Genomic DNA, 19,582 nt, shown 5'->3' with positions numbered 1-19,582 from the left:
CAATATCTTCATGAATGGTCATTGATCCAAACAAAATTTGAGGAATTTCCATATATTCTTCAAAATGAAAGAATAGACAAAGTGAACAATAAAGTAGATATTATTATTAAAAAAAGCATTACACAAACTTTATTTACATAACTATGAAAACAAAACTATATTAGCTAATACTAACAACATGGATGAAAATATCTAAGATATTAAAGATCCATCACCGATCAGATGATCTACTTTTCCTTCAGGGAGCTCAAAAAAATTTGTCACATCTAGATGCATGGGATCAACATTATCTTCAAAAATAAAATTTTCTTTAGCATTCTTTTCTGCCTTTTTGAGGGAAGCTTGAAAAAACTCAACTAGATGCTTTGGCGTACGACGGGTACGTGACCAGTGCCTCTTTCCTCCACATCGGTAGCGTCTATTTTCTGAATTTTTCTTTTTCACAACTTCATACTTTTCATCCTTATTTTTACACTGTTGATGATGAAGGGTATTATTTGGTGCAAGACGGCTATCATGATTAAAATTTCTTCCTCGACCATGGCCATGACCACGACTGGGGCCATAACTTTTTCCATGCCTAGAATGGTGAAAGTTTGCCTCATTCACTTCAGGGAATGAGACAGTACTAGTAGGTCGATTTTCATGACTTTTCATTAATAATTCATTATGTTGTTCAGCCATTAGAAGATGTGAAATTAGTTCAGAATATTTCTTGAACCTCATTTCTCGGTATTGTTGCTACAGGAGCATACTCGAGGCAGGGAAAGTGAAGAATGTTTTCTCCAGCATATCATGATAAGTGATATTTTCACCATATAATTTTAACTGAGAAATAATTCTAAACATGGCAGAATTATACTCACATATATAGATTTAAAATCTTGTAGCCTCAAATGAATCCAATCAAAACGTGCTTGTGGAAGCATGACCATCCTGAGGTGGTCATATCTATCTTTTAAATTATTCCACAACATAAGAGGATCTTTAACAGTGAGATATTCCAGTTTCAAGATCTCATCAAGGTGATGGCAGAGGAATATCATTGCCTTGGCACGGTCTTGATTCGATGCCTGATTTTTATCTTTGATGGTGTCTGCTAGACACAGTGCATCAAAATGAATTTCGGCATCAAGAACCCAAGACAGGTAGCTTTTGCTAGATATATCCAAGGCAGGAAATTCACGTTTAGAAAGATTTGCCATTAATTAAGAAAAAGAAAGTCAATACCTTCGAGGCTTTCAAAGTATTTGCTCGAGATGACACAGTCTCGTGCTAATAACGTGTTATAAAATAAAGGCTATTCAGTGAATACACCAAAGACAAGTATATAGAAAGAGACTTATATATTATTCAACCTTTAACTTAAGAGAGATTTCATTGTCTGTTTTATATTCCACAATTGAAACTCCCACTTATAGGAGGAAATTGACAGCTTGGTGGCCAAGCAACTAAAATAACACCTTGGGGGCCAAGAATTCTTGGTGACCAAGTATTCTTGGTGTCCAATTAAATAAATGGAAATTCATTAAGTTAATATTTACAACAATTTATGTATTTTCACTATTTTAAAAGTATGAATGTTTTTTGGGGTGCTACAATGTGTTTCACTTCCGCCAATATTTGTGTAGAACAAGCGGAGGAAAGAGCAGTTAGCTTTCAAACACATATTTCTTACCGAACATTATTATAGTAGTATAAAGATATTTCATTTTTTTTATTATTTTTTGCCATAATATAATAGTCATTTTTGTGAATATCTTTAAACTTTAATCAGTTTCTTTGAAACTTACTACAATATAAACTAAATGAAGAAAATAATAAAAAAGAACAGAAAAACAAGGAGGGTGTTTGAGGAGGGGCTTTTCTTTTTTGGTGTGTGTGTGCTAGGAAGTAGGGCGAAAGGGTTAGGACATGATCATGCTTTGGAGAGAAAAAATAGGCTTAGTACACGGTCAACCCAACTTGCCAGGATATTTCAATATTTAGACGTTGAAACTAAGCCTTGTTCCAATTGAACACCTCAACTATTAATAAAGCGTTTCAATTAGACATTTTCAGTTCAAATTTTAAATTTTCTTATTTGTATTCTCATTCGTCTATTAAGTAGTTAGGTTAATCACATAAGACATGTCATCTCTTTTTAATGATATGTATTCGCCTCAGTAAGTAATAAGATCCCAGACATATGACATATTTTATGTGGTAACTTAATTATGCAATAAACAAATGAAAACACGGGCAAAAGTTTTTTCAAAATTTGAACCGAAAATGTCTAATTGGAACACTTTATTAGGTGTTGAGATGTTTTTGAAACAACCTTAGTTCGAGTGTATAAATGAGATATCCTGACAAGTTTAATGGACCGAAAACTATCACTAGAATTTAGGGGTGGGCGTTTGGTTCTTCGGTTCAGTTTTATCAAACTTCGGTTCAGCTATTTCAGTTTCGATTTTTTGAAGGTGGACACCGAACACCGAACCAAACTAGTTCGGTTCGCTTCTTTCGGTTTTGATTTTTTGAAGTTCTGTTCTGTTCTGTTCGGTTTCGATTTTTTCAATTCGGTTTTTTTGATATGATATTAGAAGCGATTCCATTTACACTAATTCATATTCTCAAAAGCAATAAAACATAAAACTGATAAATTGAAATCAAAATCAAACAAATAGGATACACAAGAACAGAAAATCATAACCATGATATAGGATTACTAGGTGTTATATACATGATACACTCAAATTACACCTATTAATGGTATAATGCGGACGTTATCAAATATAGTAACCCAACAAGGTTGGGTCGAATCCCACAGAGAATATGGCGTGAAAAGTTTACTAAACGAGTATTACACTAATCTTGCGGTCCTGGTGTATTCCAGAAAAGGGTTTTATAGTTGATTTGGTTTGTGGACTAATTTAAACTGACTAGAAATTTAAAGTTGTAAATATATGGGTAAAAAGAACTAAGGTTGTGTCCCCGTCAGATAAAGTGTATGATCATGGAGGTATCGATCTTGATATACGCCTAATGGACTGTTTGTATGAATGCACTTAACCTCTATGTGAATCTAAACTATTCCCCAATAAGAAAATATTATTTCTTTCTATGTTTTTTTCAAAAGATAAGAAAGTATGCATGAAGAACTGTTAATTATGCCAAGTAAATTCCTCTTATTCCTAAGTGAATTTATTAAACAAGGTTTAAAGCCCTAAGTTCTTGTTATTTGTTCTTACCTAACCCTAGCTATTTTCCCAAATAAACTAAAGTTTATGGCGTTAGCTAATGTTTGCAACCACTAACTATATGATGAAAACGAAAAACAAATAAACCCTAACAATCCATTATGCGTATATCTTTCACTATCCCCAATCACAAAACACCCATCCTTGGGTTCACAACCGTAGTAAAGGTGTTTAGCTACTCATGGCAACAAGAAAACAATAAAAGATTGAAGATTGCATAATTGAATTATTGTATTGAACTTACGAATAAAACTTGAAAGTAATGAATGTAATTGTCTGGAAGTCTTCAAAAGCAATAACAACTCAAAAGTAATTACTATAAGTCTAAAACTCCAGATGTCTGAAAAATAAAACCTAAACAAGTATTTATACAAGTCAAAACTCGAAATAATCAATCCAGTCATGTTCCATCTCGGCTTGCACTTCGACGGATCGTCTTTGCACTTCGACGGTCATCGACATGCTCAACGACCAACTCGACGACCTGAGTATACTTTTATCACTCTGCAGGAACTCCACCGTCGATCATGTCGACGGTGCAAGTCGACGATCTAATGATAATATGATAAATTGTCACTTCGCAGGAACTTATCGACGAGGCAACTCGACGGGCCGTCGAGCATGTTGACGGTCCGTCCTTATGCTTATCAAAACAAATTGTTTCTTTTCCTCGTTTTTTCGCTTTCCGAGCATTCTAACTTCAAAATACCTGCACAACACACAAAACACATCAAACTAACACAAACTTGCTCGAAAACAATTAAAACTTAGGGTGTGTTCGGTATGGAGGAAAATGTTTTCCAAGGAAAATATTTCTCATGTTTGTTTAGGTAGTGGAAAATAAGTAAATTTCTTATTTATTTTCTCATGTTTGTTTGGTTGATAGAAAACGTTTTCCGGAAAATACTCATCCAAGCCTCACCAACTCCAACCCAACCCCATACCCCCAACCCCACCCATACCCCACTCCCACCCCCCCAAACCCCCTCCAAAAAATCCTTTTGATTTTTTTTTGCACCCCCACCCCAACCCTCGCCAACTCCAACCCAACCCCATACCCCACCCCACCCACACTCCACTCCCACTGACCCACCCTTACGCCCCCACCCTCTCCATTTTTTATTTATTTTTTATTTTTTGCACCTCCACCCCCAACCACTCCCTTAACTCATACACCACCTCCTCCCCCGCACCCTACCCCCCATCCACCCACCCCCTCTCATACCATTTTTTTTAAGTTTATAATTTTTTTTCTAAATTTTCTACACGAACACATCCCCCATCACCCCCCTCCCCCCTTGCGTGGAACCCATACTACACCAACACCCCCCTCCCCAACCCTAACCCCAACATTTTTTTTTTGAAGTTTTTTATTGTCTTTTGCGGGTTTCTACACCCCTCAGACACCCCCTACCCCAAAAAAAAAACTTTTCACCACGCCCCCACCCAAAATACCCCATCATCCTTCCAAAAGTTTTAATTTTTAACCACGCAAGCATTCAATTTTTATAATTGTCAACTTTTTTTTCAATTTTTTTTAGAGGGGGGGGGGGGGGGGGGGGTTTGCAAAAAAACAAAACAAATGTCAAAACTTTTTTTTTTTTTAAATTGTGGTTAGGGGGGAGGGGTAGGGTGTGGGGTGGGGTGGGGTGGAGGTTCAGGGTGCAAAAAACCAAAAAAAATGTCAACACTTTTTTTCAAAAATATTAATTTTTTTTTGCCAGGGGGTAGGGGTGCGGGCGTGGGGGAGGGGTAGGGTGGGGGTGGAAAAAAACTTTTTTTTTTCAAAAGAAATAATTTTTTTGCTAGGGGGTAGGGAGGTTAGGGGGTGCGGGAGTGGGGGTGGGGTGGGGTGCAAAAAAAAAATCAAAACTTTTTTTTTTCAAAAAAAATAATATTTTTCAGGGGGGTGGGGGTAGGGGTGCAGAGGTGGGGAAGGGGGTAGGGTATGGGTTTTGCGTTGGGGGTGCAAAAAACCAAAAATAATGTCAAAACTTTTTTTCCAAAAAATATTTATTTTTGGCCGCAGGGGAGGGGTTGGGGTGGGTGGGTTGGGAGTGGTTGGGATTGGGTTGGGTGGTTGGTGGAATGAATTTGTGAACTTGTTTTCCCTACTTTTATTATGGAAGTCATTTTCCCCAACTTTGAAGAAAATGCTTTCCAAAATTTTTGACCAAACGAACATGAGAAAATTGAAAAACATTTTCCAAAAAATGTTTTCCTCCATACCGAACACACCCTTAGAGTTAAAAAGCATCAGATGTGCCAAAATTCCCGACACATCAATACATACAGTAAGAATAACTAAGAAAACACATACATTAATCCTAAAGACACATTCTAGTCACCTTCTTTTGTTACAGATATTTGATTTTCTCAACTGAAGTGGAAAATTAGGGATACAAAAGCAAAATAGGGCTTGTTACAATTGTTTTTTTTTTTTTACTTAAACTTAATAGACCTGGACTATTTTAATTTTTTAGGTAATGTATTAAATTTCGGTGTGCGTTCGGTTCGGTTTTATCAAACTTCGGTTTCAATTTTTTGAAGGTGGACATCGAACATTGAACCCAACTAGTTCGGTTCGGTTCGGTCCGATTTTTTGATTTTCGGTATTTATGCCCAGCCTTACTAGAATTAGATATTAAATTTTTAAAGTGGGTCTCCACATAATTTTTTTGAAAAAAAATAGAAACTAAAATCACACTAGAAAAAAATTATTTCAAAAAATGGCCAGTCCTTTCCTCTTTCCCAGTGAACAATTTAACCCAAACAGCTAATGGAACATTGAGAGCTATTTGAAAATGGATTCCAAATTTCTATTGTGTTTTCTTCTATTTTCTACTTATCTGTGCAAAAATGGGATCGCGTCAAATTCAACTACGATGCATACTAACAATTGGGCTGTTTTGGTCTGCACTTCTCGTTTCTGGTAATATTTTTTTTTTCATTTGTTTAACTATAAAGCAATATTGAGTTGCATTTATTGACAGATTTGTGAGGGAACTTGAAGAACCCTAGTGAAATTGCTTGTTACCACTGTAATTTAGTAGTCTACTTATAGAAATTGTGAGTTCAGTTTGTTGAATTAATTTAACTTGCTAACGTGTTTGGGATTGAGGCGTAGTTGATTGATTGAAAATGCATATTAGGAATTGGGGATTTTTTTTTGCAAGTATAACTCATTTTATTCTAATAATTCATATAGCTCTTAAATAAATATGGATTTTGCTTTTCGAGTTGCATTTTTAGGAATTTATTGACAGATATGTTGGGGAACTTGAAGAACCCTAGTGAAATTGCTTGTTACCACTGTAATTTTAGTAGGTTACTGATGGAAATTTTGAATTAATTTTAATTGTATTGGAATGAAGTACGGAGAAGTCATATAGTCGATCCTAAAGTGTCTGGGATTGAGGCGTAGTTGATTGATTGAATATGTCGAAATCGCATTTTAAGAATAGGGAATCAATAAGGCATCTTTAAGTAAAATTCGGAGTCAAAATTATATAGGAATGAGGAGTTGTGTTTTTAGCAATTTTGCTTTGGAATTTAGGGTTTGGAATTTGAAGAACCTCGTGATATAGCTTGTGATAGCTCTAATTTAGTAGACTATTGATAGAAATTTTGAATTCGTTTCTCGAATTAACTTTAATTGGATCGGAATATAGTCGATCCTAACATGTCTGGGATGGAGCCATAGTTGATTGATTGGTTTGTTTGCTGAATATGTTGAAAAATGCATGTTAGGAATGGGAATGCATCTCTAAATGGCAACTTCCTCGAGTTTGAGTTTAATTTAGTGACAGATGTGTGCTGAGGTTAGGTAGGGAGGGAAATTTGGGTAGGGAATTTGACTAACCCTTGGTAAATAGCTTATGACCATGCTAACTTAGTAGGACTACTCATAGAGATTTTCAATTCGTTTTCCAATTAATTTTATTTTTATCGACTTAAGTCGGCATCAGAGCAGTAAAAAGATGCAATACACTGGTTGGTATAGTTGATTGACTGGTTGGCTTGTTGAATATGTTGAAAATGCATGTTAGGAATGGGAATGCATGTCTAAATTGCAACTTTCTAGAGTATTTCCACAAGTATAGCTCATTCTATTCTAATAATTCAATGTAATCAACTTTTAATTCAACTGGGTGTATAGATGATCTTATAGAGTAAATCTGGATGCATACACATAAAAGAAAAAAATGTGTCTATGATGGAGGCATGTCAGGTTCTTATTATGCTTGGTAAATTTCACCATGAATAGAAAAAGAAAAGGGGCCTATTGAAGAACTGACGGTGGTACAATGACCAGTTTCTTACTGGGTTTAGCCTTGATTCAAGAAATTACGAGTTTCTAAACCTGTTGTTGTTAATTAAAAGGCTCTATGTGTTCAAGACTCTTACTTTTTAGTTGTTACACTTCAAGTTTAACTATAGATACATGATGCTCAAAGAGTCTCTCAAACCTTTTATCATTAACTAGAAGGTTCTCTGTTTGCAAGACTCTCTACTTATTTGTTTTTAATCTTCAGGTTTAACTACAGACACATGGCTAACACATTATCTTTATACAGGTGGGAATCTTGTTTTTTAAGCGACATTATGATCATCACTGTTTTCCTTAAGTATTTCCTCATTAACCGTACTCTTATTTCTCTTTTCTATTTGTTCTTTGACATTAGAACCGTAAAACGATTAGGCATACCTGATGAAAGAATTATTCTGATGTTGGCTGATGATATGGCTTGCAATGCTCGGAATAAATACCCTGCACAGGTCTTCAACAATGAAAACCACAGGCTAAATCTTTATGGAGATAACGTTGAGGTGTGTAAAGTTTCTTCCTCTCTCTCGTGGCTTTCTGTAGTGCTCCCAAATCAAATGTTAGTTCTGTGAGACATTCAGTTTTATTGACTTTTAATTCAGCATTATCAAGGTTAGCTATTCTTATCATGATCGAGATACATAGTAATGGATAGGCATGGTCATCGCATAAATTTGAGGATTGGCAATTTAAAAGGAAGGGAACATGGAAGACCATATTGTCGTGTCTTTTCTGGCGTATATGGAATGAACAGAATAGGAGGTTGTTCCATAAGAATGAGAACGATGTAAAAAACGATTAATAGATCTTTTTTTGCAACTATATTTTTTGGTGTAAGGAGAAAATACCATGCTGTATGGATAGTTTGTCAAACTTGTGGAAGACATTAAATGACTCAAGCAGAGTCACATATATTTTTCGACACCAACTTGGTGTTTATTAATGTAATTTTGTGACTTGTGAAAAAGCAAAGTTTCAGTATTTTTATTCTCAAAAAGTTTCAGTATGTTAAACAATTTTATGTTGGGTTCTATCGATTTTTTAATCCTAGGACTTTGTAGATTAAATGTTTGTACTAAATATTCTCTTAAGTTTACTTATACATATATATCTCCAGACTGGTTTGCATATGAGTTTCACAGAATTAAGGTTGCTTTATTATCTATTTAATGTAGTGGTCTAATCTTACAAGTTTCTAAACGTCAGGTAGATTATCGAGGTTATGAAGTAACAGTTGAAAACTTCTTGAGAGTGTTGACTGGCCGTCATGAAACAGCTGTCCCAAGATCAAAACGTCTTCTTAGTGATGAAGGAAGTCACATACTTCTGTACATGACAGGGCATGGTGGAGACGAGTTTTTAAAATTTCAGGATTCAGAGGAGCTTCAAAGTCATGATTTAGCTGATGCAGTGAAACAAATGAAAGAAAAGCGAAGGTAAAGAAACTGGCCTTGATTTTCTGTTGTTTGTTGAACAGTAACATTGAGTGTGATGTAACATTGGCTTAGGAGTCGTATAGAACTTCTCATAGCCCATTTAAACTGATAAAGGCCTGCTCGATGTCTGCTATGAATATTAGCACTCTGTTTGGTGCTCTGGCAGTTATACACATGACATCCTTGTTGATTGTATCATATTGATTGATAGTTTCTTTGCTGGTCCTCTGCAATGATGCTTTGTCATGTCTCCATTGTTCAATTTCAGATTCAAGGAGCTGCTAATAATGGTTGACACTTGCCAAGCTGCTACTCTTTTCTCTCAGGTTACTTTTGCCTTTTTTCTCATTAATGTCATGCTGTTTAACAAAATGTTCAATGACACATTGCTATCACGTATTCTTGCAGCATCCCATAATAGTTAGTCCACATCAATTACCATAGCAAGAATTCAACATAACGTACTGTTGGTCCATTCTCCTTGAATTATTCTTGAAGTATCTATAGAAACTAATTCTGGTTTTATGTTGCTCGGTCTCTTTTGGAATGGATTTTAGTTTTGTTTTGTTTATTAAGTTATCTGTAAGTATCTCTAGGTAAAGTTTAGATGATTGCTAATCTCCTAACCTTCAAAACGCCAAGTAATTTAACCTTCCCAAGTTTAGTGATTGGGAATGCCTATCTTCACCTGCAATATATCTGCATGGCATAAGTTATGGATGGTTAAGCTAAAACTTTTGAAGACTGTCCTTGATACAATAAAACTCTGTTGAAGGTGTGCTTCATTCATCATTTTATTGCAAATTAATACGCATAAAGGATCAATCTTCAGGATTGGGCTGTAAATTTTGAATAAATTTTGCTCCTGAATGTGCTATAATATCTTAGAATAATGCTTATAAGTTGCTGAAAAGAATTAGTTGCTGGCCGAATCAAGATTCTATTTCCCAACCATGTTGGATGCAATATGTATCAGATATGTCCAAAAATTTCTGAGAAAAGCCCATATTTCATGCTTTTGAGATCAGATTGCATGGTTGGGTTCTTGAGAGACATCTGTAGTAATTAAGTTAGAGTTGCATACTTTCGTTCATCAAAAACAAAAGGTTTGATGACATCTGGCTCTCTGACTTGATAAAAGGTTAATGAGGAAAGATCAGCTGTTAGCTACATTGGAGTTACGATTGTAGATATGAAAAGTTTTAGATTCCGTTCATTGTTTTATAATTTTTCAGCACCTTAATAACCATCTGAAGTCTCATTTATTCTTTGATTCCCATTTTTTTTTCATCCCTCCCAAAAGGGGTTAGGATGCCTTTTCAAATCAGGGCCAGTCAATGCATAAAATGTTCTAAATGTTCTTACTTGGACCTTCTCACACATTCAGGAACAGGCTCTCTAACAAGGATTTTAGTAGAACTGAAATATATTTTGCCTTGTAGCTTCAATCACCCGGCGTATTGTCAATTGGGAGTAGCATGAAAGGGGAAAATTCGTACTCGCATCACTTGGATGCTGATGTAAGTGTTAGCTTAATGAAACTGCCTCATTTAAAATGCTTATTATGTCACAAGGTAGACAAATATGTTCTCCTTGTACTCAGAAAATTGTGTGGGTTTTCATACTTCCTTCCCTTCTCTGGTACAGGTTGGTGTCTCAGTTATAGATCGATTCACGTTTTATACCCTTGCATTTTTTGAGAGGGTGAACATGTATGATAATGCCTCATTGGGCAGGTAATAGCATTTCCAGTTGTAGGTCTAATATGGTTGCTTTTCTTGAAACCTACAAATTGCAAGTCACTTTTCTTGATAATTATAGATTGTATCACTACTGGCATCAAATTCCAGATATCCACTACTTGTTTGCTTTACATTTTTTTACCGTAATTAAGGCTATACAGGCAGTGGCGGAGCCAGAAATTTCACGAAGGGTGTTCAAATTTTGTATAAGTAAATTTTTTTTTGAGAATGGGTGCACCAAAATTTTTTAAAATCGTACTACATAATATTAGTAAATAATTTTTTTAATGAATGGGTGCACCGGAAATTTTAAAATCAAACTATGCAATATTCTGTTTTGATGAGCATCAAAAAGAACCAAAAATTTATTAACATGTAATTTAACAGAAGTGAACTTACTGAGCAGAAAAAGTGATAAGAGAATTTGTTCTAGAGCCTGTTTGGATGGGCTGATGACTATAAGCTGTTTCCAGCACCAGCTTATAAGCTAAAAAAAATAAGTTGGGGTAGTCTAACTTTTTTTTTTTTTTGGCTTATAAGCTGTTTTCAGCTTATAAGCTGCTTTAGATAAGCTAAGTCAAATGGGCCCAATTATTTTTTTGAGCTTATTTTAAGCACAAAATGGCTTTAAGCTGGCCAGCCAAACACTCAAAAAAGCTGAAAACAGCTTATAAACAACTTATAAGCAACTTATAAGCCAATCCAAATGGGCTCCTAGATTCAAACCATTTTTAAGCTTCAAGCTTCACCGGCTCTTGCGATAGCAACACTAGCAACAAGACATGAAGAATAGAGAGCAGATCCAAAATGCGATAGCAACACTAGCAACAAGACATGAAGAATAGAGAGCAGAACCAAAAGAGGGTTCTTTTTAACTTTCTTTGTGGAGCCGCTTTTGCTTTCGATTTCCACAAGAGTTGTAGAGAGATTCTACAATTAAATATTTACTTTTAAGGTTTGTTTAAGAAATTTAATGAAAGAAAAAGATAGTCATAGCCTTATCAGTTGGAATCCAATTGGAAACTGGTATTTTATAATAAGTCAATATAGTCAATGTGTATTATCTGCTGAGAATCAAACCTACAAAATGCTAAAATGGCAACATAGCTGAGAATCAAACCCAGGCGCAGCTGCTACTTAGCCTTTACTGAACACCCGTCCGCCGCTGAGCTACCTCGCCAAGTTGTATGAAGGATATTCAAAACATAATATTTCTTACATACCTGAATGCCCTTGGAGCACTGTAGCTCCCCCCTCCCCCCCCCCCCCCCCCCCCCCCCCCTGTATACAAGTGCAAAAGTCTGTATATATGCTTCAGTGTGCACTCTTTTTGATAGGATCTCCTTTATTTTTTTCCTGTGCAGTCTTTTCAGTTCATATAATCCAAATACGCTGATGTCAACTGCATATTATCGAACAGATCTATACCCTCGGCGACTAGAAGAGGTACAAAATTAAAATTATTTTATGTTTGTTTCTATGCATGCAACCTTACCCTCCCTCCCCTGAAGAAAAAGGAAACAAATGGAAAGAAAACTCAATGTAGACGAAGAAAGAAAGAGAAAAGTAAAGGACTTAGTGGAGATAGGATAAACTAGACTAACAGAAAAGTTGCATTTCTTTTGTCCATTTTATGTACAGTTGATTCCGCAAGAAGTTTAAGATGTTAACGTGACTTGCATGATAAATTTGTAGTAGTAGTAGAAGAAATTTCCAATATAGTTGTAGTAGTAGTAGAAGAAATTTCCAATATAGTTGTAAAAAGTTAGTTTGATAGGACCCTCCTCTTCATCTAGATACAGTGCACTTTATTTCTTTCAGTTACTTACCATGAGGGTTAACAGGGGTCAGAAAACTTGCTTTATTATGTAGAAATAAAGTATAAAAAAAGGTGCTAAAAAGGTCCTGATAGCACAAAATTTTCAAATGCCTTTTTCTTTTTTATGTTCAAAATTGAAACAATAGATTGAGACTGGCAAAGCTGTTTTAGGTGTTCGGTATGGATTTGGTATGAATTAAAATGTTGTCTTGGAAAATAAGTGAGTTTCTTACTTATTTCTGGTGTTTGGTAAGTAAGCAAAAAATGTTGTCCGAAAAACATTTATATATAATTTAGGCAAACACTATAGGGATGGTGGTGCAGGTAAGGGTGTGGTGGTGGTGGAATGGGGGCTATGGGTGGTGAGGGTGCAGGGTGGGATGTGTTGGAGGGTGGGGAGGAGACAATCAATGTGGAATGCAACAAAGGAACTTGTTTTTCCTACTTCCATTAGAGAAGTCATTTTCCTTATTTTAAGGAACTTGTTTTCCTAGAAAAAGTACAACAACAACAACAACATACCCAATGTAATCCCACAAGTGGGTTCTGGGAGGGTACATTGTACGCAGACCTTACCCCTACCTAGACAAAATGTTTTCCAAAAATCTTGACCAACCAAACATAAGAAAATTGGAAAATATTTTCCTGATTTAGATGATTACCTGATATTATAAGGGGAATTTGATCTTGGTACTCTGAACTGATGTATATATACACCAGCGAACTAATTAGCCTGTGGTGATATTATTCTGAAACTGAAACAGGCAATGACATTTTTACTCTGTCATTGGTAGGTACCCGTGACAAACTTTTTCGGTTCAGTCATGGAGACGATACACACTGATTCTGCGTATAAAGCATTTGCTGGCAAAGACTCCAAAAAGTCTGCATTAGAGATGCCTCTTCGGCAGTCCAGCAAAGACTTACGACGAACGCTAGCAAGTTCGGATGTTCAGGTCAGTGTTAATTGCCTCCTCTTTCTAAGCTCTTCTGTTGAAAACTTATTAGGTTATTGCCAAATCAATTTAGAAGAAAACAAAGTTTGATTAGGAATGATGCTACAGGATGCACAAGATTCCTGTCCTTTCACACATTTTTGGAATTCTATGCATGGTAAATTGACAAAGGTTGAGGGTCTTGATAGCTGGGTCAACTATGGCTTGTTTTTGATGTTTCCATTGGTGGCATTTTCCTCTTGGCTCTCGTCTTGAAGGTGAAAAAAAAACTCCCTTTCTGCTTCTTATTCTTTTTTATAAGTAAACTAAATATCAGTGGTAGCATAAAGGGAATAATTCTCCTATACAAGGTGTAAACAAAGTTCACATGTTCGATAGAACTTGTAGGTTATCCAGTCTCTTTAAGTATTTACGCTCCTATCCTATGGACTCCAAAACTTGCACGAGAAATAAGACGGCATTCGATATGTAAAAGACATTACTTTTCCACTTCTGAGGCTTCTTCTTTATCCAAACTGTCTGCTTAAGAGCATGAGGGGCTAATGCCAGATTCAGCCCTTCTCTGCTGTTTCCTTTCAGCTCCTAGCACGATAGCAGTTTTCCTTTCCATTATATATTTAGAAACAATTTTACTTAACACTTCTCATTTTAATCTTTATAAGATAATTTATAGCCTCACAAATATCTCTAGCTTGTTTTAGACCACAAGTTTCAAGTCTTTCCATGTTTCTAAACTTCGCGCCAAGTCAAAGTACATCACTTAGAATGGGACGAAGGGAGTAATGTATGGTTGATACGAATCGAATTGGGGAAAGAACCCAATTCAATCCAAAACGCGGAAATTAAGGATAACGAGAAATTGGGGAGAAGAAAAGGGATGAGAAATAGAGGATAAAAGCAAGACCCAAGTAGGGTGAATTTATGGGCAACCTTGGATATATTAAATCCTAAAAGAACCTATACTATTTGAAATCAAGGAAAGAGTGATTCAAATGAATCCACAAATGAACAACTCTTCATGAAATCAATGGAATTAAAGGTTCACAGACCAACAATGGAATCCACCATTATAATAACTAACCCTAAAGCTACTAAGCTAAACAATCTATCTCCAAAGGAGTTTCTCAATTCATCATTCAACATAATCTAAGTAATGAAATGAGCTAAGTCTAGTATTTATACTCCTAGACTAAAAGAAGACTAGTTAATACAAAAATGTCATTAATGAGGCAAGGGCCTTGTTTGGCTAGTTGGGATGTTGGCTTGGAATTCAAAATGTCTCTTCTTTGCACAACTAGCCCTCATCCAATCCACAAAGCTTGCAATTGTGACCATTTGAACTTATGCCCCTTGACTTGCATGTTCGGCCACTTTTGCTTTTCTACCCTTTTGCGCTTCTAGCCACTCTTGATTGTTGGCCTTCTTTCCTGTAGCCTTATCTTCAAGCCTCGCCCAAGCCACCTCCCACACATCATAAGCCTCATTGTGGGGCTTGTATGGGCCTCCAAAGGCCTTCAACGCCATCCTTATCATCCATGCCGCTTGTAGAGCTTGAAGTTCCATATCTTGGCCTTGGATGTAAGTCTTGAAATGAGGTGTGCTAAGTAGGATCATATCATCCCCCCTTCTTCAAAAGGATTCGTCCTCGAATCCGAACCTAGCAAAATCCAAGGGAAGACATACGAAAACATACTCCTCAAAGATTGAGGGTAAGCACACAAAACCATAATCACATATTCATGCCGAGGATGAACAAATTTGTGGTATAACCACACATCAATGACAATCATGGATAACAATTGCACACATGAGGTATCAAGAAGTTGATCCCTCCAAGGTTCACGACATGAGGATAGAGTAATAAAACCAATGGATTCAAAATGCGAAGTATGCGACTCGACATTGGTTCTATTTGACATGTAGCACAATGTCCAAACAAGGACACTCTCATTTTTCAAACAAGGACTCTCCAAAGATAGTGCTCTCAAATCACACAAGGTGTCACCCGGATCAAATGGGACGAACATCCACCTAGTATGGTCAAGAACACCATCGGCTAGATCATAAGAGCCTTCTCCCACATAAGATGCACTCCTCATGTGCTCAAGAATGTCATCATATGCAAATAAGTAGTAGAGAAAGGTATCACATAAAATAACTTCCTCATCAATATCACTCTCCAATGTAACCTCACCATACGGTTCAAGGACAAGATTATCCAATGGGCTACTATGAAGTTGAACACGAAAGGAAGAATTAGCAATTTCTAGACAAGAATCACCTTCCTTTGCAACACTTTCCCTCCCCATAAGTTGATGACAATTCCTTAAAGGAAGATCTCCATCATAGGGAAGAGTGTCATCATCCCATAGTGGATTACAACACACATTATAACCTCCAAAGGTGGCTACATGCTCAATATCGCAATACCAACCACTATGCATATCACCCTCACTAGTCATGTTATCATCGAATAGGACATCATCTTTTAAGATAGAAGAATCTATGAACAATGAAGATTCAGAGCATGCAATTCCACTCTCATAAAGACAAAGGTCACTTCCCACAACACTTTCATGCACACGACTAGGTAAATGATCAACTATATCAACATCATCACTAAATTGAGGGTCATTAAGCACATCACAAGGTTCCTCAAGTAGTGGATTTTCATAGTAAACAAATTGATCTTCACACATAACCACACTAGTTGGACACCAATCGATCTCACTAGAGGAGTCAATTAGGTCATCGCTAAGATCAACTAATGGGTGCACTAACAATTCACATGACAATGTACTAACATGCATATCAAGAGGATCAACACTAGGTGGACACAAGTTGAACTCAAAAGAAGAGTCAAGATGGTCATCGATAGGATCAACTGGTGTTGAGTCACTCATTTCAACCACATTGTCCATCATCATCCAAGCATTAGGCTCAACAGACTCATTAAGCTCAATAAAGGAAAAACTATCACTAACATGGTCATTCACATCATTTAGAGAGTTAGGATTAGCTATTTTACCTTGAAGTTACCAAATGATACGAATCTAATTGGGGAAAGAACCCAATTCATTCCAAAACGCGGAAATTAAGGATAACGAGAAATTGGGTATGAGAATAGAAGAAAAGGGATGAGAAATAGAGGATAAAAGCAAGACCCAAGTAGGGTGAATTTATGGGCAACCTTGGATATATTAAATCCAACACCTCCCAATTCAATTCAATCCTAAAAGAACCTATACTATTTGAAATCAAGGAAAGAGTGATTCAAATGAATTCACAAATGAACAGCTCTTCATGAAATCAATGGAATTAAAGGTTCAAAGACCAACAATGGGATCCACCATTATAATAACTAACCCTAAAGCTACTAAGCTAAACAATCTATCTCCAAAGGAGTTTCTCAATTCATCATTCAACATAATCTAAGTAATGAAATGAGCTAAGTCTAGTATTTATACTCCTAGACTAAAAGAAGACTAAGTTATTACAAAAATGTCATTAATGAGGCAAGGGCCTTGTTTGGCTAGTTGGGATGTTGGCTTGGAATTCAAAATGTCTCTTATTTGCACAACGAGCCCTCATCCAATCCACAAAGCTTGCAATTGTGACCATTTGAACTTATGCCCCTGACTTGCATGTTTGGCCACTTTTTCTTTTCTACCCTTTTGCGCTTCTAGCCACTCTTGATTGTTGGCCTTCTTTCTTGTTGCCTTATCTTCAAGCCTCACCCAAGCCACCTCCCACACATCATACGCCTCATTATGGGGCTTGTATGGGCCTCCAAAGGCCTTCAACGCCATACTTATCATCCATGCCGCTTGTAGAGCTTGAAGTTCCATGTCTTGGCCTGGGATGTAAGTCTTGAAAAGAGGTGTGCCAAGTAGGATCATATCAATTGTACCCTTAATCATCCAATTTTTTCCCTTTCCTGTGAAACTTCTCTGTAATTTTATAGCAATTCCACTCAAAAGGTTACACTATCCTATCAAACACCGTGAGAAACTGTTAGCCTCTTCAGCTGTCCTAGGATAAACCGTCTCCTTCCTTATTTAGGCTAGGACCTTTTACATAGTGGTGAGCTTGCGTTACCTCGACTATTCTTGCTACCTCCCACTTTCCATCAAGTTTAGGCAGATGAAATCACCCGGTGTTTTTCTCGTCTCTGTCCAGATTTGAATCCTAATTTTCCATGGTTCTCATTCCACCTTAGTGACCCCTATGCCATACGCTTGGGTGTTGATTTGTGCTAGGATTTAACTCTGCATTTATCTTCTGCTGTTCTTCCGGGATGTAGTTTGTTACATTTTCTCTTTTGTTTTCTAACATTTGAACCATAATCTATTTTCAGTCTCACAAGTGGAGGCAAGATCTGAAAGTGATACTCTAGAGGAACGCTATGGTCCTGCTTTGTTTCATTTCCATCGTTGTTGAAAATGTTGGTCCGGTGGAAGCTGTTGTATCTCACAAAAAAAATACGCGAGCAACCAGTTGAAGCACACCCTTTTACTGCAAAATAGAAATTACATCAATTTTTTGACAAGTAGTGTAATGTAGAAGTTATTCCTAAATTCGCTGAGCATACAGTTTAGTACGTATTTCACTTAAACTCGAGGTAGAGGTGACTATTAGATTCTATCAAAATGACATTGAACATAATTGGAGTTGCATCACAGTTTGTAAGAATAGTAATATTTCATTCAAATTGGGAAGCTTTTTCTAGCTATTTGTCCAGTACTGGAGTTGCTTGGTTGGCAAACTACTTGTGCACAGATTATAATGTGCAACTTGTTATTGATTCCTAATAACATAAGAACTGTTCTAGAGAAAATAATAATGTAACGTTATTATACCTAGCATAATACTAGGTTATAAGTTGGTCAAAACACATATAAACACTTTTTATATAAACACTTTTTATTTCATTTGCGCCTTTGTTGAACACCAAAAGTGCTTATATAGTAGCGCTTATATAAGCACTTTTGATTTGACCAAATCTTTACGATTTTATCCTTACTATTTTTGATAATCTCCGAAATGCTCTTCCAAAAACTTACTAACTTTTAATTATCTCTCTACTTTTAACTTTTATATTTTTGTAATAACTTTTGAATATTTTAGTCATACCAAACACACTAATAGCTTATTTAAAAATTTCATCACTTTTACCCAAGCACATAATTGTTTATTCATAAATAAATTAATTCAGTACCTAAAACTAAAAATGTTTTTCATCATTTGACGTTTATCAACCACTTCAAATCAACTAATCCAAACGAGTTATATAATTCACTTCTTAGCTATAATACTAGAGGTGATTAGCCCGTGCTGCCAATATTTGGATATTAACATATATGTTTCATCTTTTTCACCTAAAAAATCAGTATAAACATATAAAATTCACTATTAATTAGTATCACGTTTGGTTCTTCTTCTTTATTTTTCTCATAAATAGGAGTAATACATAAGTTATGCGAGATTTTCGTGTATTTTTTTAATTATATATATATACGATTTTTGCATTATTAATGCATGCATCACATGAATCCCTATATTACTGATCTTTGCATTATAACTCTTACTAATACCTACAATATTAATCTGTATATAACTAATCTCTTAAACAAATGACTCCTTAAGTAATAGCTTAGTTTAAGGTCTAAGTGAAATGTGCATCTTATAATTAGTACAAACATAAATGTATATTATTTTTTTAATTCAAACTCATATATCATACAATTTAAATTATGATAATGGCAAATATGTGGGGACTTTAGTCTTACATTTTAATCAGCTAATGTATGCTTTACTTTTTCAGTTGCTACTATATTTTAGCTTCTTTTTTTTCAATTTGCATTATAGAAAAGGTAAACTAAAAATACCTAGGACAGGACTTTTTTCAAAAAAAAAAGTAAAAAATTGCATTATGGAAAAGGTAAACCAAAAATATATATAGGACAGAACTATTACTACGAGTCCGTGAGTCAAGTGACACAAAAAAAAAAAAAAAAGGAACCACAATAACACAAAAAAAAAAAAAAAAGTTCCAAAAGT

The 19,582-nt window shown here is 35.8% G+C and overlaps 1 protein-coding gene across 2 annotated transcripts; it reads left to right on the top strand.

Annotated features, from left to right (window-relative positions):
- Positions 1-5,961: 5,961 nt before the first annotated feature.
- On the top strand, positions 5,962-18,262 carry LOC132629806 (uncharacterized). 2 transcript variants are annotated; one of them, XM_060345175.1, is made up of 11 exons: positions 5,966-6,174; positions 7,778-7,819; positions 7,928-8,072; positions 8,776-9,005; positions 9,274-9,331; positions 10,448-10,525; positions 10,653-10,741; positions 12,112-12,193; positions 13,361-13,522; positions 13,631-13,779; positions 17,880-18,262. In XM_060345175.1, the coding sequence occupies exons 1-10, from the start codon at positions 6,047-6,049 to the stop codon at positions 13,775-13,777; spliced, it is 1,161 nt and encodes a 386-aa protein (XP_060201158.1). In that variant the 5' UTR covers positions 5,966-6,046; the 3' UTR covers positions 13,778-13,779; positions 17,880-18,262. The 2 variants fall into 2 exon arrangements, with proteins under 2 accessions (XP_060201167.1, XP_060201158.1); XM_060345184.1 differs by lacking the exon at positions 13,631-13,779 and having other exon boundaries at positions 5,962-6,174.
- Positions 18,263-19,582: the final 1,320 nt, after the last annotated feature.

The sequence above is a fragment of the Lycium barbarum genome, chromosome 1 (assembly GCF_019175385.1).
Source record: "Lycium barbarum isolate Lr01 chromosome 1, ASM1917538v2, whole genome shotgun sequence".
In the NCBI taxonomy this organism is placed as follows: Eukaryota; Viridiplantae; Streptophyta; class Magnoliopsida; order Solanales; family Solanaceae; genus Lycium; species Lycium barbarum.
The sequence above is the reverse complement of the archived record's forward strand: the minus strand, read 5'-3'. Positions and strand labels throughout refer to the sequence as shown.